Source organism: Antennarius striatus, chromosome 4 (assembly GCF_040054535.1).
Source record: "Antennarius striatus isolate MH-2024 chromosome 4, ASM4005453v1, whole genome shotgun sequence".
Taxonomy (NCBI): domain Eukaryota; kingdom Metazoa; phylum Chordata; class Actinopteri; order Lophiiformes; family Antennariidae; genus Antennarius; species Antennarius striatus.
In genome coordinates this window covers 3622458-3645467 of record NC_090779.1, presented here as the reverse complement: position 1 = coordinate 3645467, position 23010 = coordinate 3622458, and the positions used below count along the sequence as shown (strand labels likewise).

The following is a 23010-nucleotide window of genomic DNA, read 5'->3' as shown; positions in this document are numbered from 1 at the left end:
GACTTGTAGGTAATATTTATTTGGTCTTTTGACTGGGCTTACAGTCCTCTGAATCTTTTTTTTAATGTGTGCGTTTGTTAAAAAAAAAAAAAAAAGATTATTTACAAAATGTGTTTGTTTTATTTTTGCATAAACTGCCAGGATTGGCGTCCGCATCTGTCTGTCACACGGACCAAACCACTTGAAAGTCCTGCCTAGTCTCACTTTATTTTGCTGAAGAACCAATTTCCCGCCCCCAATATGAATTTAAGAATAGTGATTGGCTAGAAGGACGTCAGTCACAAGCAAGTCAAATGTCATTGGTTAATATTGCCAGTGCATTTTTAGGGGGTGTCGAACAAACCAGAACTACTACCCCGTATGGGTCGTTCCAGTTTAAGAATTGAACAAAAAAGTAATGTTATCAACAACGACGTTGATGCTCTGCATACGCTGCTTTTAAATTTGTGCCTACAGATATTATAAATGTAAGTATAACTACAACTTGTGTTCTTATTTATTATTCGTGCTGTCAAATTAAGGCACTGTTGGAATCAGTGAGGTTAGCTACCTTTCCTATTGTCCTGTAAATAAGTTAGCCTCACTGTTTCTGGTGGTCCAGTGAGCACACACACTGTTTGAACTTTAACGCGCCAATAGCGGAGACTGGAGTGCTTTCATCCTGGTAGGCTGTGAACATAAAATTAATATAAAAGAGGTTGACATGTTAAATGCCTCAGTGCATCATGTGGGATGAAAGTGTTGGCCAGCAGAGCTAGCCTAACCCCGTGTGGTTTCAGCGGACCGTGTTATTCTGTTCGGGCTCTGTTCAAGAACAACAATGAGCGTCAGAAGAGTCCGCTGTTCCTCTGGTCTCAGAGCGAACTTATGCAGGCTAGTTCCACTGTTATGTCATGTGTTATAGCACGCAGTGTGTGCAGCGCAGCTCACGCTATTCTTTTATTAGCTTGGAAGCTTATTGGCGGTGGCGAATTTCAAATTCCCTGAATATTCTTTCATCTAATCGGGTTTTAAAATGTTGCTTAATGACACCAGCAACGCATTATTTCACCATTGAAGCGGGATATTGTTCACCCCATGTGTCGTCGTCGTCCCCCCCCCCAAAAAAAATGTACGTACTAGCATTCTGGGGGCCTTATCTATGATGGTGCAACCGTTCTGGTTGATTATTTATGCATAGCGAGCAACAAGGCTTTAAACACGTGGGTCTTGTTGGTTGATCTTTAAGGGCCATCATGGAACCTCTTTACATCGGTTCTGATTACTGATACACACTTTCTGAAACCGTTCACCGTGTCCCCAAAACCACACACACATTGTCATGAAGTCATTCTCAAGTATACAACTAGCTAGATTTAAAAAAAAAAAACTTTTATTTTGACAGTCAACAAAAACAACAAAGTACAAATCGGGGACAGAAACACTACTTTGTTTTAAAAAAAGCCATTTTATTGGTCTTATATCATGTAGCTCTGATTCGATATTTAGTCTGTAAGTCATTTGTTCCATTAATCGAATTTCTTCCACAATGTCCATTAACAGTATCATTAACCCAGATAATAACTTATTGGGGCTGCTCTGGAGGTTCTGGTTCTTATTCCCGCTGAAGTTGTTGTTAAATTCAAGCAGATTTATGGTTTTATATGGACCCCATGTAGAATGGAGATGGAGAGCGCTCCTTGATGATTGATTTCTGCACTTGAAGTCTTGTTGCCCCACTGGCCAAGAACCTCTGCAAAGACAAATAGACCAATGAGGGTCTGCCCCCAGAGCTTTTTTGTAGGTTAAAGCCTTCCTCATCAACACAAATGTACAATTATTGAAGAAAAAACATGGAAATATTCCTGTGTAAGTATCCTGTAGTAACCATACTGCATAGAAATGCCTGCTCCCTAATGGAAACAACCACAAAGTAAAGCACTACTGGTCCAGAAGCACTAAATGGACCATAAGACATTACCTAAAAACTACATTTATCTATTCACACTGGAAACACTAGACAGAATAGGGATATTTTTTGGGTCATTCTCACGAAATCTTGGTTTCAAAGATTTCAAGAGTGGAATTTTTAAAAATATCTGCATCAACAAGGCATCAATAACAAAGTCTGAAGTATTTATGATTGTTAATTAAAAAATGTTTTCTAACAATTTAAGACCTTTTTGAACATATTTTCTAAAACATGTCCTTAAAAATCTCATTACTCCAACTGACTGAAAACATCAATACCATAAACAAAGCGAATTATTTTTCAAAATTTTTAAAGTTGATTTTTAACAGTCATGCACAACTACTTGAAATTATGCTATAATAAATTTTTAAAAAAAATTTATGATTTTGACCTTTTTCTCTCATTACCGCAACACCTTTTACAATCTGTAACGTAATAGTTTTTATATTTTATTGAAAAATGACATTTTCAAAATGATTTGGATAACATGTATATCGTGCACGTGTGTTTAAAAACAAGCTATTTTTTTAATTAAAATAATGCTAAATGCACACCTGTTGCGGTAATGATGCATACATTTCGGAAATGAGGTTGCTTGTTTTGGTAATGATAATAAGTATATTAAGACGCTTGATCTGAAATATTTTACCATTTCAATGTAGAAAATGATTTAATTAATCATTTAATCCATTTAATTACAGGTAAAAAAATATTTTTGGGAAAAACATGGCATAGTTCAAAAATGAAAATTCTGCCCTCATCTTGGTGAAATACAGGTGTGATTTGTTCATAGAACACACAGGTAGTATGGGCTGCCAACACCAGTTACATGTCACCACTGACTTCAGTACAGTGTAGCGTTCTACACACGTTTTCCGAGTGCTTTGCCCAGATTTCAGGTAACACAGAAGAGCCGAGCTGATGATGTGGCAGTACCTGTACTCAGTCCTGGGACAAGGTGAGCCCATGTGACCATGGCATCATGCTGCACACACGCTGAGAGTGATGCAAGATACAGAGCTCCAGTATAGAGCGTAACCAGTTGATTACCACCTCCAAAGTGAGCTTCTTTTATTTCCCTGATGTTTCTGCAAGCGTAGTTCTTGCTGTAGTCCATGTGAACAATTATTTCTTTCAGGGTCTCTCTCAAGCTCTTCATTCTTTCAAACTGGTGCCTAATATTGTATAATTGTCTGGAGAATTTTGGGAGGTGGTCGTGAGTGAGCTCCATCCAGCTTTTCAGTTGAAGTATGCCTTTTATCCAGAAGACTATTATCTGTGTGTTTCAGGGTCAATGGCATAGATTTGGTCATCCACTCGTCGCAATGATGTTTCCCTTTATGGAAGGATCCAGTGTTATGTCCTTCCAGTTGAAGGGAATAAATTGTCTTTGCTGTATCACATGTAGATTCAAGACAAGTTTCTCTCACTACAAACACAGAACAGCATCCCTTGGGGATGACGTTTCAATAACCTCAAGGTGATGTGTCTTTGTTTTGTCAGCATGTGTTTCTCTATCCGAGATTCATCTCTGACCAATCCCAAAAGGCTTGAGTTTGAGGAACTGGAAGGGCTGTTCCTTGGATTTTTGGATAAAAATCTTTATGAAGATTGGCTTTAGTCCATCAAGGTTCTCCTCCAGAATGTTGGTCCCTTTTTCCAAATTTCTCCTGATTTCCAGTTTAACACAGTAGACACATCACCTCTGTGAAGGAAACTGCTTACAAGAGTGCTCATAAGTCTCTTCTAGCTGCTACTGACAATGTTGTACGTTTGCTGATGACGCCACTTTTCTTTGCCTTTCATGTTGTGGTCACTTGTTTCTGCAGTCTTTTGAGTGTTTTTTTTTAATATGTCCATCTCCTGTCCTTTCCAGAAGTCTTTCTTCTGGGGAGTGTAACTTTGGCCTCAGTTTTAGTATTGTTTTCCTTTCTCCTCCCCTTGTCATCTTTCTATTTTCTTGATTTCTTGGAAGTAGATGTTTTAGAAGATGAAGTTTGGAAATAGTCATCTGGGTTCTGCCTGGAGATTCATCCTCAATGAGGGAGTTTTCCCCCGATTCTGTTGCTTATGTTTGTTCTGGAGGTTTCTGTTGGGGTTCTCTGTCATAAAAGCCCTTTGAAATATCTGTTGATGTGATTAAGTGCTTTATAAATAAAAGTTTATTGAATGGCTGATCTACAGTATTTTCCACATTACAGACCCTTTCCAAAAAATTAGAATGTCTTGGAAAAGTTGTTTAATTTCCATAATTCCATTCAGAAAATAAACGTTCATATATTAAAGATTTATGGCCCACAATGTCAACAATTTCAGGTATTTATTTGTTTATTTTTTACATAATTTTGGCTCCCAGCTTATAAAACCCACAAAAACAGTATTTCAAAAAATTAGAATACTGTGAAGAAATCACCATTTATTTCTCAGTTTTTGCAGGAAAGAAAGAAATCAATCAAAATATCGTACTTTCAAAACGATATATCAATCATCAATACTTGGTTGGGAATCCCTTTGCCTTAATCACTGCTTTGATGCGACGTGGCATTGGGCCAATCAGCCTGTGGCATTGCATAGGAGTTACGGAAGCCGAGATTTCTTTGATGCTTGCTGTCAGCTCTTCTTTGTTGTTGGGTCTGGTGCCCCTCATTTTCCTCTTGAGAATACCCCATAGATTCTCAATGGGGTTTAGGTCCAGCGAGTTGGCTGGCCAGTCAAGCACTGATGGCATGAGCTTCAAGCCAGGTTTTGGGGCTTCTGGCAGTATGGGCAGGGGCCAGGTACTGCTGGAAGATGAAATCTGCATCTCCATACAGATCCTCAGCAGAAGGAATCATGAAGTCCTCCAAAACATTCTGGTAGACTGTTGCAGTGACCTTTGATTTAAGAAAGCAGTTTACCAACACCTGCACTGGACATTGCACCCCAAATCATGACTGACTGTGGATATTTCACACTGGACCTCAAGCAGTTTGGGTTCTGTTTTTCACCCGTCTTCCTCCAAACCCTTGGACCTTGATTCCCAAATGAAAGGCACACTTTATTTTCATCGGACAAGAGGACCTTGGACCACTGGCCAACAGTCCAGTCCTTCTTCTCCTTGGCCCAGTTGAGCCGCTTCCTACGTTTGCTCTGGTTCAGAAGTTGCTTGACCCGAGGAACCCCACAGTTGTAGGCCATCTCCCGGATACGTCTGAACGTGGTGGTTTTTGAAGCTGTGACTCCTGTCTCAATCCACTCTTTCTGGATCTCTGCCAGATTTTTGAATCTTCTCTGTTTGAGAATCTGCTGAAGCCCACAGTCATCTCTTTTGCTACTGCATCTTCTCCTGTCACATTTTTCCCTTTCACTAGACTTTTCATTGATACGCTTGGACACAGCACTCTGTGAACAGCCAGCCTCCTCAGCTATGAACTTTTGAGGTTGACCCATCCTATGGAGGGTATCAATGATGGTCTTCTGGGCAGCTGTCATGTCTGCAGTCTTCCCCATATTGAACCGAACTGAGACAATTGAACCAAACCAAAGCAATGAAATAACACCTGGGGAAACCTGTGCATGTGATTTAAGTTTAGTAGATGATTAGTGTCTGACACTCAGTTTAAAACATTCATGCCCTGATGATTTCTTCACAGTATTCTATTTTTTGAAATCCTGTTTTCACGTGTTTTATGAGCTGGAAGCCAAACTTTTGTAAGAATAAGCACATAAATACCTGAAATTGTTTAAATTGTGGGCCATGAATCTATAATATATGAAAGTTTAACTTTCTGAATGGAATTATGGAAACGAAACAACTTTTCCACGACATTCTAATTTTTTGGAAAGGGTCTGTATATGGTGCACTGGATTATAAGGCGTTTTGGAGATCAAGTCAGAGAGGCCAGACTGAGATGGTTTGGACATTTCCAAAGGAGAGATAGTGGATATATTGGTAGAAGGATGCTGAGTTTTGAACTGCCAGACAGGAGGCCTAGAGGAAGACCAAAGAGGAGGTTTATGGATGTAGTGAAAGAGGACATGAAGGTAGTTGTTGTGAGAGAGGATGCAGAAGACAACATGGAACAAATCTTGCATTACATCGGACCTACAAGATGTGTGTGTGTGTGTGTGTGTGTGTGTGTTTACAGTGTGTGTGTGTGTGTTTACAGTGTGCATTACATCGGACCTACAAGATGTGTGTGTGTGTGTGTGTGTGTGTGTGTGTGTGCGTGTGTGAGTGTGTGTGTGTGTGTGTGTGTGTGTGTGTGTGTGTTTACAGTGTGTGTGTGTGTGTGTGTGTGTGTTTGTGTGTGTGTGTGCCTCCTCACACTGTAAAATACTGTGACTTCCTAATATGAGGGTATTGTAATTTAAAGTATTAATTCAAAATATATATTATAGTGTATATGTAATAGCCTAAACTTCTCATTACAGAGACAGAAGTTCTCTCCACCGCAACTGGCCTTCAAGTCTTGCAGTAGGAGAGAAATGTGTTGCGGAGGATGAGGAACATTAGCATTTTTAGCTCACAACAGAAAAGCCATGATCACTAAGTAAATTCTTACTTCAAGCACATAAATAGGCATTAATATCATCTATTTTCATCAAAAATTTTAAATAAAAATGTTTTTTAAATAAGGAAAAAATGATGTATCGTAATTATAAGCACAACTGTCGTGTAAGCAGTCTGGCAGGAGAAAATCTAACTTTTAACTTGAAAGTTAAAGTAGGACAGAAATAAAGATAGTTCAGCTTGAACTGCTGACTTTAGTGTGTTTTTGTAGGTAAACTGAACAGAAGATTTTGCCCTCAGAATGCAGGAAAACGACCCCCTTTTCTAAAAAATTTCCAGGGGGAGGCCCCCCGGACCTGCCCAACGCCCCCCGCGACGAGCGTCGGTCGCTGCGCCGCTGTCTTGGACACACAGTGTGGCTTTTCGTGGCTTGCTCAATTCTTGTACACTGAGCCACAGTGGCTTAGTCATACTAACTCCTAGTGCAAGCCCAGTTTATGTATGTAGTGAAAGAGGACAGGCAGTTGGTGTGAGTGAAGAGGATGCAGAAGACGAGGTTAGATGGAGGCAACTGAATCGCTGTGGCGACCCCTGAAGGGAAAAGGAGAAGAAGAAGAAGAATGTACAGTATGTATCTATGTTCAAATACAATCCCAGTCATAAAAATGATGGGGCATTCGGTAAACTATCAACCAAAACAGAATGTGGTGATTTTCAAATCAAAATGCAGTGGATGAAATCTTCATTGGAAGGTAGAAGGTTCTGGTCATTAATTGTGAAACATGCCTCCAAGTTGAGGTTTCATTCATAACGTTAGCTTTGGGGGTTGTGGGTGGTTGTATGTGTGGGTGTGGGGGGTGTCTCAGGATAAACGCAGGTAAATATCTGCTGAGACAATACTAGTCTGGAATTCCTTGGGGATGGAAAGATTTCCTGGGAAAATAATCAACCCTACAATATTTTCTGCTCTGTAAGGCACACTGAACTATAAGGCGCACTTCAATGAATGACCTATTCCAATCCTTTTTCACATGTAAGGCGCACTAGATTATAAGGCGCGCCTTCAATGAATGGCCTATTTTAAAACTATGTCACCTGAATAAGGCGAATAGAATAGAAACTACTGTAGTGCCTGTGTATCCACTAGATTGAGCTGCGCTAAAGAGATTGCATTCACGACTGCAGCCTTTTCTTAAATTTCAAGAGCCAAATCACTGCTAGCCAAAGGTGCCTGGCATGCTACAATTGACTTACAAATGTTGTTGCTGAAACAGCAGGTAATTGTGGGGGCAGGGGGGGCAGCTTAGACTTGTGTATTCTGTCTGGACTGCTGACCAGACAGGCAACAGCGTGAGGGTTGAGATTACAGCTGAGAGCTCATCTTCAATGAAGAGCCTTTTTTAAAACTTTTTTTCATATATAAGGTGCACTGTCAGTTTTCCAGAAAATTAAAGGCTTTTAGGTACGCCTTATAGTGCGGAAAATACTGTACTTGTCACACATTTTGTTATTTATACAAAAGGGACGGGGCGCATGTCCCCTTTTTGGTCTGGTCCTCAAAAGAGCATGGGAGGATATTGCTTGGTGCTTATCTACACTACATAAAGCAGCTATGCTTTAGTCATAATCACTTTTAGCTTCTTGTCTGAAAGGTAGCGACATAAATATTCTCAGCAGATCTTTTAACTTTGTAAACTCACCTTGTGTAACAAAGGCCTTCATTCTTCATTCATTCAAAATGGTGATGTAATAATCAGCGGTCATGTGTTCGTCCGTATGTTAGTCCACCAAATATCTTTGCAACCGTTGCAGATGGAAAGATGAAACAAAAAGCACATTAGTCGGGCGGCAAAGGGGATAAAAATGATTATGAAAAATTACCTTGACCTTGAGAAAACTAGGTTCAGGTCAAATTTAAACTTTTGTACACTCAGGAACTGGATAAGATAGAAAGACGAGGGAGAAGGCTAGTGTGAGTAAGACCATAGATCAAAGCTAGTGCTTTGATCTATGAAAGTAGGGCAGAGCACTAGCTTTGACCTGTGCAAATAGGTCAGTTAAAATTTTGAATTCAGGGGTGTCACGGGATGTTGCAGTCTGTGACTGCCTTGGTTCTAGTCTACTTTCTTAAATTATTTTGTTCTTTTTTTTCACAATTAAAACGTACCTACTCCATAGTTTTCAAAGATGTTGTTGATACACAGTATATGCACAACAGGATCCACCGTCGCTTTAACCTGTAAACTCAAACACTGGCTGCAGATCAGAACAGCTTTGTCTTCCCCTCATCTAAAAATCACAAGTGAAGAGTTGCTGCTTGTCTAACAACACTGTTTTGTAGGGGTTTTTTTCTTTTTACTATTTCCAGAGATTTGGTGTAAAAGCATTCTAATCTAATCTTGTCTTCAACAAAGTGGATGTATTTATATGGATTTACAATTCTGCTAAAAATGATGATTTTGTATAGTCAGGTTTTAGTGTATGCCCTTCAACACACTTTTGTGACTTCAGCTGTCACAGATTTATAATGAGGATCATTACCATGTTTAAAGCTTGTTACATGTTCTCATTTAACAGTTGCAGAGTCAACAGCCTGCAGGAGCCAAACAACGCCGACATGTCAATGGCCGTTCATGAGAATCGCAAATCCCGCACCAGTACAGCTTCCATGAACATCTCATTGTTCCACAAGGCATCACATCCTGACAGTGTCCTGATCCACTTGAACACAATGAGAAAACAGTGCATGTTCACGGATGTCACTCTTTGGGCTGGGGATCGCTCTTTCCCATGTCACCGGTAACCCCCTTATGCATTAGACTGGTGTCTTTATAAACCTTAACAATTTAATCTCTATAGTCTTGTTGTTTTTTCTTTGCAGGGCTGTTTTAGCAGCGTGCAGTCGTTATTTTGAGGCAATGTTTAGTGGAGGCCTTCGCGAAAGTCTGGACAGTGATGTCAATTTCAGAGACAGCATCCACCCTGAGGTAATTCCATTGTTACTGCAGAACAAGACAGGTAAAACTCGGCTTACGTCGTTAGCTGGTTCCAGGAGACCTAATGTAAGTCTAAAAACGGCTTAAGTTGAATTAACATGTCTCCAGGATAAATCAATAATAACCAATCCCAATTGTGTACTGTACTTTTTTAAAAATGCGTTTTCAATAATATTTGGTTAATATGATTCTATTATAAGCGTACAAACAATTAAATTGTATTCTTTAATATTGTACAGAAAAAAAAACGTCTCTTCTTTTGCCACTTCTTCCTTTCTGCGGGTCACAGGAGTTACTGGATCCAATCCCACTTGAATACAGGCTAAAAATATGATACACAGTGATCCCTCATTACTCGCAATTAATGCGTTCCAGGAGCCACCCGCAAAATTGAAATTTCACAATATATCGACAAACTGTTTTATTACTTACGGTAATTTAAACGTTTATGAACCCTCCCCATACTGATATTAAACCACCTTATATCTGTGTTACCTTTTCCCATACTGTTATAGTCTGTTTAAAGCACTTTGTGTCTCATGGAAGTGTGGTGCGTTCCGTGTGTCTGGGAACGCAGCACACGTCCGGATGCCGACAGCCAATAGAATACACGTACGGTATCACAGGACTAACTACCAAAAATCCACGGTGAGGTGAACGCACGCGTGTTGATGCACGAATGCGCAAGGGATTACTGTATTGTGTTTTTATGCCTATTTAGTCCACATTCCGTCATCTTCTTCCGCTTTGCGGATAATGGGTGATGCTGGAGTCTGTCCCTGCGGACTTACAGGCGAGAGGCAGGGAGACACTCTCGATGCGTTGCCAGGGCATCACTCAGCATATTTATTGTACAGTAACGTGACATTACTTGTTTTACTGTTTTCCTATTTCTGTCTTTGTTTATTCTTAAACCGACGTGTAATTAAGAACAATTAAACTCGAAATGACATAAGCCGAGGTAAACCTGTATTCCCTTTATTTACCTCCAGTAATTAAGTCAAATGCAAAGTTTACATGTTGTTATTTGAATTATGCACACCCCCTTCTAGTTCAGCATTTAGGTTGCTTTCTGTAACAAAGGTTTAATGGTTTCTTCCATGGCACATGGTCAACTGAACAAAAGTATCAACTTTATATCAAAAGTCACATTGCTGAGTCAGTGTCCACGGACGGGCTCCCGTCATGGTCTCTGTCTTCCAGTTGGAGGAAAGCTGTGGCGCTTGGCTTCGATCACTGGTCATATCAGGTTGTTGTTGCCATGTGTGCATGTCGACACAACAGGTCAACATCAGGTTGGGCACCAGTCTGATTGGCATGTATGTTGCAGTGACCACTTATGGGTTTTGTAGAGGCTTGGCTGTTTGCACATGTCTGTTATATTATTGTCTTACTTTCATTGTGTATTTCCTGGTGAATGTGAAAAAGTTCATCTACCAGCTTGTCTCCACAGAAGTTGGGACTCTGTAAAATGTAAATAAAAACAGAATTCAATACAGTGGTACCTCTACTTATGAAATTAACTGGTTCCAGAAGAAATTACGTAAGTAGAAAATTACGTAAGTAGAGATGCGTTTTCCATGCAAATGACTTAATCCTTTCAGAGCCCCCAAAAATTCCGGCATAAATGTTTTATAAAGCATAAAAATGCATCAAAACATGAAACAAATACATTTTACAATTAGATTATTACACAATAAAAGAGAGTTGTGCATAACGTAAAAAACAAATAGAGTAAAGAATAATAATGACGGACATTTACGTTTTAACTGCTGTCCCCATTGTTTTTTGCCCTCTTTGGTTAATGCGCTCCTATCTCACCATGCCAAACAAGAATGAATTCCAGTCCTCTTTTTGAACTTCTCCAACCACCTACGCGATGCCTTAAACTCCTTAAACTTCCTTTTGTTTTAATAACCTGGCGATTGTAGATGCATTACGACCATATTCTTTGGCGAGATCAACCAGACGCATCCCTTTTTCATGCTTTTCTATGATCTTTGGTTTGTTTGTATGGACAAAAAAACTCTTTTCTACATCACTTTCTTGGGGTCCATAGTGAATACTCAAAACTATCAGTACACCTCACGGGTCGAGAGCCGAATGACGAGGACCCTGCATAAACACTGATCTAGATCCACACAGAGGTCCCTCTTAGCCGATGGGATGCCAGGAAGATGCTAGGTATTAGCCAATGGCAGAGCAGCTATGAGAATGTTGCATTGAGGAACCTGTGGGAGCTGCGAGTATCAGCCGATACTGTATTTTTACCCTACATAAGTCGAAATTTCTTTCGTAAATAGAGGCAATATTTTCCTGCTGAGAAATTCCGTAAGTAGAAAATTTCGTGAGTAGAGGTACCACTGTAATTTTATAATTGTCAGATTTTGGAAATGCGCTTATAATTTCTAAATGTGCATATAATTTTCAAAAAACATTGACTTTTCTGCTTTTCTTTTGCTATTTTCAATTCAATACTGGGTTTCAACTCTGCAAACAATCTATTTTAATTTACATTATATAGAATGTCCCATCTTTTGGTGGAACAGCTGTACATCAGTTACACAAGGGGTTCATAGTCATATTTCAAGATTCCTAAAAATCCCCAATGTTTTAATATACTAAAACATCATGTTGTTAATCAATGTAGAGTCGATGTGGGTTAGACTTGAACCTGTTCAGTTATACTATTCAGTATGTTCATTTACCATAAATGTAAGGTAGTGAAAAACAGCCAGTAGTTTCATAGTTGAAGGAGCATTCAGCTATCTGTTAACAAGCCAGACTGCAGACCAGTAGTGACTGATCATCACTACCTCTTTGTGTTTTCATCCTGCACCACGCAACTTATTGCCAGACATTTTTAAAGAACCAAACTACTAACAGCAGCTGCTTTTATTTATTTAGCAAACATAATTACAGAACACATTACTCTGTGTAATGTGTTCTGTAACAGATTGCACCTCTTCCATGGAAGAGGTGCAGACATGAACCTATCCCAAAAATACACAGTTCTTGTGTGCAATTTCCTTTAAATGGCTCCTCATAAGTTGAATCAATCAAGTACTGTAGTTTCTTTCTTCTTCTTTTTTCTAAAGTAAAAGATGATGTACCTCTGTTGAGCTGCAGTTAGCAACATTACGTTCTGATTGTATCCTACCTTGTTCCCTGAGGAAAGCTTACAGCTGGTACACTTCACATGTGTCTGTTTGAAGTGTGTTTGAGTATCTTGGCTCAGTGACTCGAGTGAGTTACCCTTCATTCAAATTAACATGTTTGATGCAGAAGTCTTATAGCTTGTCACCATGTCCTTCGGGGGTTATTTCTAATTCTCTGCTTTTTCAGGTCTTGGAGCTTCTACTGGACTTTGCCTATTCTTCACGAGTCATCCTAAATGAAGAGAATGCTGAGTCATTGTTAGAGGCCAGCGACATGTTGCAGTTTCATGACATCCGGGATGCAGCGGCAGAGTTTTTAGAGAAAAACCTGCACTCCTCTAACTGTGTGGGAATGATGTTGTTATCAGATGCTCATCAGTGTAAAAGATTGTACGAGCTGTCCTGGAGGATGTGTCTGCTACACTATGAGACGGTAACGATGGCTTTCCTTGTTTTCTATATTCTCTCACTGAATAACTGCCTGTTTTCCATCAGTTATAGTTTTTAATTCCTACTGTCTCTCGGTTTAGCGTAGTGTCTGTCTTCCTGCTTATTTTAGAGTGAACATTAGTCCTGTATGTTCTTTTGGCATAGCCCTGCCCTCTATGACTATTGTCAGCGAGTTTATCCTTCACACAATTATGAAGCTGCAGAGTCATTACCTTCTTCATGTGCGGTCTGCTGTCTTTTGTTTGGTAGAGGCTTTGACCTCTGACAACGCCACTCTGGCCATGGTGCACTTTGTCCACCGGACATAATAAGCAAGCACACGTCCAAAAATCAAACACTAAGCAAGCAACAAATCAGATTCTCCCACTTCTGTTTGTAAGAAGGGACAAAATCATCCACTTTCATCGCCATCAATCTTTAAGAGCTTGTGGTCATTTTCAGGGTAAAAGCTGTACGAACGTTAAACTACCAAGTCCCTCTACCCTCAGATCCTGATGGAGTTCTGGTACTCACAGAACTCGTCTTGGCTATTTTTCCTGGCTCTTTTAAGTTTTACATTTAAGCATTTAGCTGAAAAAAACAAAGACTAATGTTATGATTTCAAACACATTGGATATACTCCTGTTGAAAGCTTTGTGGTCAATTGAGGGTTAAAGCCACTAGTAAGCTCTTGGGAAAGGAAGCCCATAGTACTAAAGAAAGATAAGGGAGACCCTCAACACACCGAATGACTTGACAGACCAAACATTAGTCACCATAGTGTGACTGTCCACCATAGGCCACATCCACAAGTAGCTGGATCTTTTTGAAAACGCATCGTTTTAAAAAAAAAACCAAAATCTCCGTCCACATGTAACCGCATAAGTGCGTTGATCAATACGTTTATAAGCAGAACAACTCTGTTAACGACAGGAGAGAGGACCGTGGACATGTGGAAATTCATTTCGTTCCTAAAGGAGGAAGACTTCCATCACAGAGTTCTCCCACCAGAAGGCAGCGCAAACCAAAATATCTGACTTTCATCTGTGCTCAATGTGAAGCAGCAGCACTTGGGCTTGAAACAATAAGATAAATAAAAATGTCAAGAAAATTGTTGCCGCAAACAAGGTTTTAACAACGTCCATTCTGTTTGTACATGTAGACACGGATCACACACACGTGACATCACAGCAGTTTTTGTCACAGGGAGATGCACCCGGACAGAAAAAGCTTTGGTTACAGCGCCCACACGACAACGCCAACCCGGCATTTTCAAAAACCTCAGTTTTCGTCCCAGATATATGCGTTGTCATGTGGACGAAAGACCTAACCAGAGGAAAAATAGATGCCTTTTCAAAAAGATCCGGCTGTGTGTGGGCGGGGCATTAGTGGACTGAGCTACTGCCGCCCCAAAAACACATTTAGGACAAATTCATATTTCTGTAATGCTGTGATATGCAGCAGCTGTAACCTGATGTGGTTTGAGTTCTTCATATCTTGAACTATTATTCAGTCCTTTTTATTTTAAATATTCACTTGATTCTGATACGGTTTATTTCTTTATGGTTAACAGCAAGTCGACTAGACTCAGGTTTACATGTGGACTCTCGATGTTATTGACATTTCACAATAAAAGTCATGTGTATGATAAACGATGCGAGTTTCTTGTATAAACTGTGTGTATTCTTCAGGTGAAAGAATCAGAGGATTTCTATAATCTGTCTAAAGATAAGCTGCTGGAGCTTATTCTTAGCGATGAGCTTGAAGTAGAAGACGAGCAGGTGAGTCTGTCTCTTTCTAGTTTTATCTGTTCACTAATTAAGTGATGAATGGAAGTTGATTCATTCTTTGTCCTATTTATCTCAATTGTTTTTGTTTGAAATTGTGTGGGTGTGTCTTCTGTCTTTACACTAAACAAATATACTTTTTTTAAAATAGAAATCTTGGCTAAGCAAGCAACAGATTTGAAGCACAGAATTGTTAAATATTACATTTGATGGTAATCTCTGCGCTTTGACAAAGACGGAAATTTAAGACATGATTACTGTACAGGTCTGCCATGGACTGGTCAGAGGTGAAACGTAATTTACCACTGAGCTGCATACGCAACTTAACTGTTCAAACCAGTTAAAAGCTTACCTTCAAGGGCTGACCATGGTGTAACTCATGACAGGTTGTGTTTAACTCTGTGATGCGGTGGATTCGTTACGACTTGGAGGATCGGCGTCGACATTTACCAGAGCTTCTGAGTGGAATCAGGTTGGCTCTGCTCCCATCAGAATGTCTGCTGGAAGCTGTTGCCTGTGAAGAGCTGGTTATGGCCGATAAGAGGAACAGGTAGACTGTGTCAGAGGGCGTCTCAGCATGGACACAAATGATTGATATGCAGGTCTCATAAATAGATACTGAATAAATACTGTATATACCGTAATACTAGGATTAAAATACACTCATTGTCTCACATAAATTCACGTGCTAGACTGACAACTTCAACAAGTTAACAACAAGTTAAAAGTCTCGTAAAATGTCCTGCAAACCAAAAAGCAGTAGACTGAAATGGAGTCAGCACCGGTTAAGAGCAATAGTTTGACTAAATGGCATTGATCCTATAATAATATCTCAACCTGGCGCCATAAATAACTTCTGAGGAAAGCCCTCCTTCAAACCGTTCCACAACAACATCCTGGTCTTTAGTTTCCCCTGTCTCAGCTTTTTAGACACTGCTTGAATCATTTTTAAAATAAGCATGCTTTTTTTTTTTTTACAACCTTTGTTTTTGGAGCTATGTTCAAATGAAGCATATATCCAGAAACACAAGTCCCACCCATTTGAGTTGTGTTCCAGTGTAAAACACAAAAACAGACATCTGTCTGTTTCGATCATGTCTTCTCGTTAAATATTGAGTTCGGAATCCGGTCCTTTATGTTTACTTGAACACATTTGGTTAAGGAGAAGTAAGACAACTCTTTACTGCTTCCCAAACAAGTGTTCCATCACCTTACTGAACATAACTCCGTTCTGCAGGTCAATAGTAGAAGAGGCAATGAGATGTAAGAAGCAGATCCTTCAGAATGACAACGTGGTGACTAGTTCCTGTGCTCGACCACGTAAGGCAGGACACACACTGCTCATCTTGGGAGGCCAGACCTTCATGTGTGACAAGATATACCAGGTGAAAAATATTTATGTGGTGCGGTCACGTTCATTTTCATTGAAAAGTCTCTGATACATCAGCAGATGAGACCCAGCTCCTGTCATTCTAGTTCTGATGACAGTTGGATGTGAGATGTACCTACATACATGTTATCACAATGTGACTTAAGTCTGCGGGAAGGGTCCTGTTCACAGAAGTCTGGAGTGAAATGATTGTACAGAAGAACCTCGAGTTACAGGTTTAATCTGGTCCGTGGCTAAGATTAAGATAAAATTCACTTCATTCATCCCAAGATAGTGTGTGTGTGTGTGTGTGTGTGTGTGTGTGTGTGTGTGTGTGTGTGTGTGTGTGTGTGTGTGTGTGTGTGTGTGTGTGTGTGTGTGTGTGTGTGTGTGTGTGTGTCAGTGTCAGATTACACAAACACACTGTTGTGTACATGCCCCTGAAACACAACACACTAGCAGCCTGTAGGCATGCAATTAGTCCAGGTAGTACAGGGGAGGCAGAGTGACGGGTTGTGACTTCGGGGTGCACACCAAACGAGCAGTTTGCAGGGGGGGGGGGTGCCTTTCTCAAGTGCACCTCAGCAGTGACTGGGAGGTGAGCTGATACCTCCCACAGTTCACACTCTTGAGGATGTTTTGGCGGGTTTGGGAATCGTACCGCCGATGTCTGGTTATAAGACGTGATGTCCGCTCTACCGCTGAGCCACTGCCGCCCCCAAAGCTCGCAAGTCAAATATTTCCCCATTTCAAATAACTAAAATAATTTTAATCTGATACTGATGTTGCATACATCCACCAACATGTGGTAAAGAATTAGATCCGGTCTCAGCTGATGTTTTATCCATCTGCCAATTAGTGCTCATATCTAGGATTTTGCTCGTATGTTGAACAAAAATATGGACAGAGCGATGGCTTGTATCTCAAATAACTCGTATGTCGAGCAGTTCGTATCTCGAGGTACTACTGTATTTTGATATTTAAATTCACTCGTCAACATTTAGCCCTCATACATACGTAAATATCATAAACAAATCAGAAAACCAACTCTTGGTTCAAAGGCTGCACTTGTTCAATCTCAAACTACAGATGCCAAATTCAAGCATTTGGGCTGTAGCTGCCATTACACTGACCTCCTGTGGGTTCTTTGTGTGGGATTTATTTTTAGGTTGACCACAAAGCCAAGGAGATCATACCTAAGGCAGATCTCCCCAGTCCCAGGAAGGAGTTCAGTGCGTGTGCCATCGGCTGTAAGGTTTACGTGACAGGAGGAAGAGGGTCGGAGAACGGAGTGTCGAAAGACGTCTGGGTCTATGACACGGTCCATGAAGAGTGGTCCAAAGGAGCTCCTATGCTGATAGCCAGGTGATTCATACGTGTCGCATGAAGCAGAGAATAATCATATGCATACATTTATGTTCAGGTAAAGTTATCTGTCACCTTCTTACAACACTAGGTGGCGCTGTGGCTCCTTTTAAAAGATTGCCAGCTTGGTCCGTCAGACTCATGTAAATAATAAAATAATGAAAGTCTGTCAATGACAAGAATTAAGTCATGTGAAGTCAGCGTGTCCAACCAGAGTGACTAATCCACGCCGCTTTGATGCTGCCTGATAAATGACTGAGTAACCAGCAGCTATCAGCTAATAGTGCCATTAAAGTTGATAGACCAATCCATCCAGCCATCCATTTTCCGCTGGTATGCTGGTATGGACGCTTTTAGCACAATAGATCTTATTAGCACTGTAGAATGTTAAAAATCACTCCATCTTACCCTTGGTTCCACATACAGTCAATGTTAGGAAGCTAATTTTGTGATTATTAATGTGAGAATTAGTGTACCTAGATTATATAGTATCAATAGTAGTTGAAACAAAAATCTATGTTCTGCATCATTGCAAAAGTATTTAACCTGTGTTATGTTAATTCTGTCAGTGATCCAGGCCTAACACACACACACACACACACACACACACACACACCTACTCATAGATGACATAGGGGTTCTTGCCTCCAGGTTTGGCCATGGTTCAGCTGAGTTGCAGGACAGCCTTTATGTTGTGGGAGGTCACACGGCCATTGCTGGAGTCTTTCCTGCCTCACCGTCTGTGTCCCTGAAGCAGGTCAGAGAACGTTTATGACATCCAGACTGTCTTCTTGTCAACATTGTTCTTGTACCTTCACATTGAAGCTCTGTGTAACATGCAGCATAACCAAGTTTCCTTGTGTGATATTTATCTAGGTGGAGCGTTACGACCCTTTCAGTAACAAATGGTCTATGATGGCTCCTCTTAGAGATGGAGTCAGTAATGCAGCCGTCGTCAGTGCCAAAACCAAACTGTTTGTTTTTGGAGGGGCCACCATGCACAGAGACAAGGCCTCCAAGGTTGGTGGAATCCATTATTTATCTTTCACCTCTTCCACAGCCAGGTTATTAATAACAGAATAACAGTCTAATGATGAATGAATAATTAACTCACTGACTGCCAATACGTCTCTAGACATCAGTTTTATTTTTCAGCGGGGAGGGCTGGGGGACCATCTGGTGGAGCTTCTCAGTGAAAATCGGGCTTCTAATCATGGAATTTAGTGTCATTGCGACTGATCTAGTTACACAACAGAGGATGGAGAATCAGAAGAAGAAAGAGAAGCTGCAGCAGCCTACGATGCAACAAAGTTTGCGTATGTTAGAGGCCACCCACGGTGTCGCTCTGAGCAAAGCATCTCGGTCAAGAACTGAAAGAAAAACACTGAAAAAATGTCCAGAGCGTCGGAGAAAGTCCACCGAAGGAGACTTGATACAAAGTGCTGGCAGCCAATGAGTTACTTGTTTTGTGCTCATTTGTTCACCTTATGTCACAGTGTTCACACACACCTATGTCACAGTGTTCACACACACCTACAAAGAGCTGTGCATTCCGAAATTATAACGTGTCTCTTAAAGAATGTATTGTGTTCTTCCTTGTCAGTTTACATGTTGAATGACTTGTTCTAACATGAGTTGTGGAGTGAAGCAGAAGCATGTGAACTCAGCGTAACTCTGTCGTGTTACTGTGACTGTTGTCCCAGAGCTGGCGGGTCTGTAGTTTGTTTGAGACACCAGACTGCAGCTGCTTCCCTTTTTAATTTAATGTTTTGAGTAGGCCGTCAGAGATAGAAACTGTTATTCATTCATTGATAAGTCTGCTCTGTATTAGTTGATGCTACTCCTAATTAAAGTGGCTCTGCCTGAGCACCTTCTCCAAGGCTCTTCCCCATAAGGTCTATGAAATGTCAGTACTAGGTGTTTGTGACACTTTATGTTGTGTCCAGGTCCAGTGCTACGACCCTGAGGGGAACCGCTGGAGTATCGCAGCTGAATGCCCGCAGCCGTGGCGCTACACCGCTGCTGCTGTCCTCGGGAGTCAGATCTTCATTATGGGCGGCGACACTGAATTCACTGCTGCCTCTGCCTATCGCTTCGACTGTGACACCAACCAGTGGACTCGAGTGGGCGACATGACATCCAAAAGGATGAGCTGTCATGCTGTTGCCTCAGGAAATAAGCTGTATGTGGTGGGAGGATATTTCGGGACGCAGCGGTGTAAAACTCTGGACTGTTACGACCCCACAACAGACTGTTGGAATTCCATCACAACTGTGCCTTATTCACTAATTCCAACCGCCTTCGTCAGCACATGGAAGCACCTGCCTGCCTAGGAGAAGAGACAGTCCAGGTAATTCCTTCAGTCCAGACACTGACTAGCCTAGATTAATTGTTTGACCAACAGTCTAATCTGTCTCTCTTCTCCCTACCTTCATGTGTGTCTTTCAGCTAATCACATCGGTTGAGGGACAGTCGTCACAGGAGGAGGAGTCTCTTTCTGTCCACAGCTGGCTGAGGCTGGAGCTCCACACAGGAACAATCCTTACAAACACATCAGTGTCGAACAACATAAATAAGTCAACAGCACAGTACTCAGGTCTTTCCTCACCCAGAGAGATTTTCCCTCCGTCTGACACTTCATACACAGTGTGACACTGGTGGTTCGGTGGTTTTTTTGTCTGCTCACACAAACATCATTTAAATGTGTGTTAATGCCTTTTTAAGTGTTTTAGTAGGAATAAAATTAACCGATGAGCCCTTCCAATGTAAATACAATGTGGAGACAGCTTCGCTGAAGTGAAATGAAACCAGGGCTCGATTGTCCTGTCAGACCAAATCCACAACGTTTTTCAGTTCGCACCTCAAGTGTTCACTAATCTTACTGGTCATACAAGCACATGTGCACTAACCCACTGATGTGGGAGCATCTTCGGTCCCATCAGGACAAAATTGTAAGTGCAGTATCTTTATTATCTACATTTTGAAATGGAAGGAACATTGTTCCTAATGGAGGACAGCTACTGGTGGATCATCAGCTTTTTGAGTGGAAATGTTTTTATTCACGTTAACCTTGTGCGCCACTGAGATGTCAGCTGTCAGTCACAACACGATGTTTGTAGTTCCAGGTTTTTTCCTGGTACGTCTGTCATGTTAAGACGTGTTTTATTTGGTGTAATGCTTTTACACAACGTGAACACATTAGGAATCATGTTTGATAGCATGCTTTGATTGAACTGCACATATGACATTTTAATGTTTAATGTTAAACATGATCATCTTTGTATTTCCTGGTATTTTATTATTGTTTATAGGACCAATGCAAGAAGCACAAATCAGTGTTGCAGAAACTATCGCTGCCAAAGTCAAAGAAAAAGTTTGGCTATGAATTAGATTTGAAACTTTTTGTTTCCGTAGCAACTTTGCTTTTTTATGTCTATACTGTATTCTATATATTGACTAGCAGCAGTGTTTACTCCCAACTTATATTGGCAGCACACTCTGGGCTATCACAAGCTGTCACAATAAGAAAAAGAATGAACAAGATTTCTGCAGATTTGTCACAGCTGATGTCACATGTAACCCTGTGGTTTTGTGGGGTCTGCTGGGGGATCAGGTCTTGGACACTACTGTATCAAAAGACCTGATGTGGGGAGAGTGCAGTCTGAGAGTGTAGAAGTTTTTTACTCTGAATTCATCAGTTGCTGGGGGTCGGGTTTAAGCTCCTGCACCAATAGATGTTTCAAACTAGTAAAAATGTGTTGTTGAAATGATTGAAAACTTTTCAGATGTCTTTGTTGGAAAGGAAATGTTAAATACAGCAGTTTTTTGATAACTGAAATTAAACAATGACTTTAAATTCTGTGATGCTCTTTAATGTGAAATGCAGTGCGCCCTCGTTCATCGCGGTTAATGCGTTCCAGGAACCACACGAGATTAACGAATTTCCGCGATAGAACAATGAACTATTTTATTATATACGGTAATTTAAATGTTTATGAACCCTCCCCATTCTGATCTTAAACCACCTTCTATCTATATTACCTTTCCAAGACTCTTATCGATGTTTAAATCACTTTGTGTCTCAGAGAAGTTCAAGACTCATGGATCATAGCGCACTTCTGGATGCCGTCAGCCAATAGAATGCGCGTAAGGTATCATGACTGCTTACCAAAAATCCGCGATGAGGTGAGGTCACAAGCATTGATGCACGAATGCGCGAGGGCACACAGTGCTGCAATTTGAAGAACATTTATTTTTTATGTCTCTGTCTTTTGTGAACATACCAGATATCCATCCATTATCTTGTAGAGAAGATGACCATCATTGTCTCATCTTCAGCAGCTTTTTCCACCTTGCGGGTTGCACTGGAGCCTATCCCATGCTGGCTACAGGAGGGAGATGGGGTAGGCCCCGGATGTGTGACCAGCACATTTTTTATTTAACCTTTATTTAACCAGGCAAGCAATTAAGAACAGGTTCTTATTTACAAATGCTGCCTGAGCTAAGAGCAGTGGCTCTTAGAGGTGTGGGGGTGGGGAGGAAGTCTAAAATAAACACAAAAACATACACTATACAGAAAATATAAGAAAAATAAATACAAGAGAACGAGGCTGAGAAAGAGAGAGAGAGAAAGAGAGAGAGACACTCAACAAGTGCAACATTGCAGGGCTGCCAGATACCTAAGGAGGAAAGAAGCAACACTTTCATTTGTGGTTATCCTTTATTTTCTTATTTCCATCATTGCTGTGCTCCTGTGTGATGTCATTCATTCATTCATCTTCTGCCGCTTCATCCGCCGTAGCGGGTCACGAGGAGCTGGAGCCTAACTCGGCTGGCATAGGGCGTGAGGCGGGGGACACTCCGGGCACAATGCCAGTGTTATTCTGTCTGTTTATTTATTAATTTCACTTAACCAGTCTGTTAGTGCCACTGTCCCAACATGTTGGAATCGTGTTGATGCATGAAATTCCAAAGAGCATTGGCTACAACTACAAAATATGCAGTCAGATTTCTCCAACAGCTGATGTGTGCTGTTCTCCATCACATTTTGTAGTCTATCCAAGTCACCAGGTTATCACAGGGCTGCACAGAAGGACAAGCAGTCGCGCTCAGACCTGTAGTGATTCAGAATAAACAGCCTTTATGAATGCTTTTGATGATAGTCAGATAACCTGGAGATGGCATATCAACTAAATTTGACTAACGACCTATTTGCAACAGCGATGATGAAGTTAGGAAACCTAATAGGATTAGATGAACAGTCAAATCTAATAATCAAACACTAAGTTGTATCAAACTACACGTTTAAAGCCTCCTCTCTGTTTTGGATGAATGAGGATGGATCGAAGGAAGTCAAAGAGGATGAGAAAAGTGATCAAATTATTTCTTCCTGGCTTCTCCAAAATAAATAGTGTTCATATACGAGCATAAAATCAAAGTATCACAGTATAATCAGTCATAATC

At 40.7% G+C, this 23010-nt stretch overlaps 1 protein-coding gene across 2 annotated transcripts; it reads left to right on the top strand.

The window, feature by feature from the left end:
- Positions 1-330: 330 nt before the first annotated feature.
- On the top strand, positions 331-21391 carry enc2 (ectodermal-neural cortex 2). 2 transcript variants are annotated; one of them, XM_068313780.1, is made up of 12 exons: positions 331-467; positions 9021-9242; positions 9325-9430; positions 12785-13030; positions 14718-14807; positions 15200-15363; positions 16051-16198; positions 17351-17547; positions 18199-18304; positions 18424-18567; positions 19494-19897; positions 19996-21391. In XM_068313780.1, exons 2-11 carry the CDS (start codon positions 9061-9063, stop codon positions 19878-19880), a joined length of 1770 nt encoding a protein of 589 aa, XP_068169881.1. In that variant the 5' UTR covers positions 331-467; positions 9021-9060; the 3' UTR covers positions 19881-19897; positions 19996-21391. The 2 variants fall into 2 exon arrangements, with proteins under 2 accessions (XP_068169881.1, XP_068169882.1); XM_068313781.1 differs by lacking the exon at positions 331-467 and adding an exon at positions 6664-7070.
- The last annotated feature ends 1619 nt before the right edge of the window (positions 21392-23010 follow it).

Excerpts from the sequence above, each read along its gene's own strand:
- enc2 (XM_068313780.1), top strand. The coding sequence starts at position 9,061 with ATGTCAATGGCCGTTCATGAGAATCGCAAATCCCGCACCAGTACAGCT. Across the intron at positions 17,548-18,198 it reads GCTCCTATGCTGATAGCCAG|GTTTGGCCATGGTTCAGCTG; the intron begins GTGATTCATACG and ends TCTTGCCTCCAG. Across the intron at positions 18,568-19,493 it reads ACAGAGACAAGGCCTCCAAG|GTCCAGTGCTACGACCCTGA; the intron begins GTTGGTGGAATC and ends TGTTGTGTCCAG.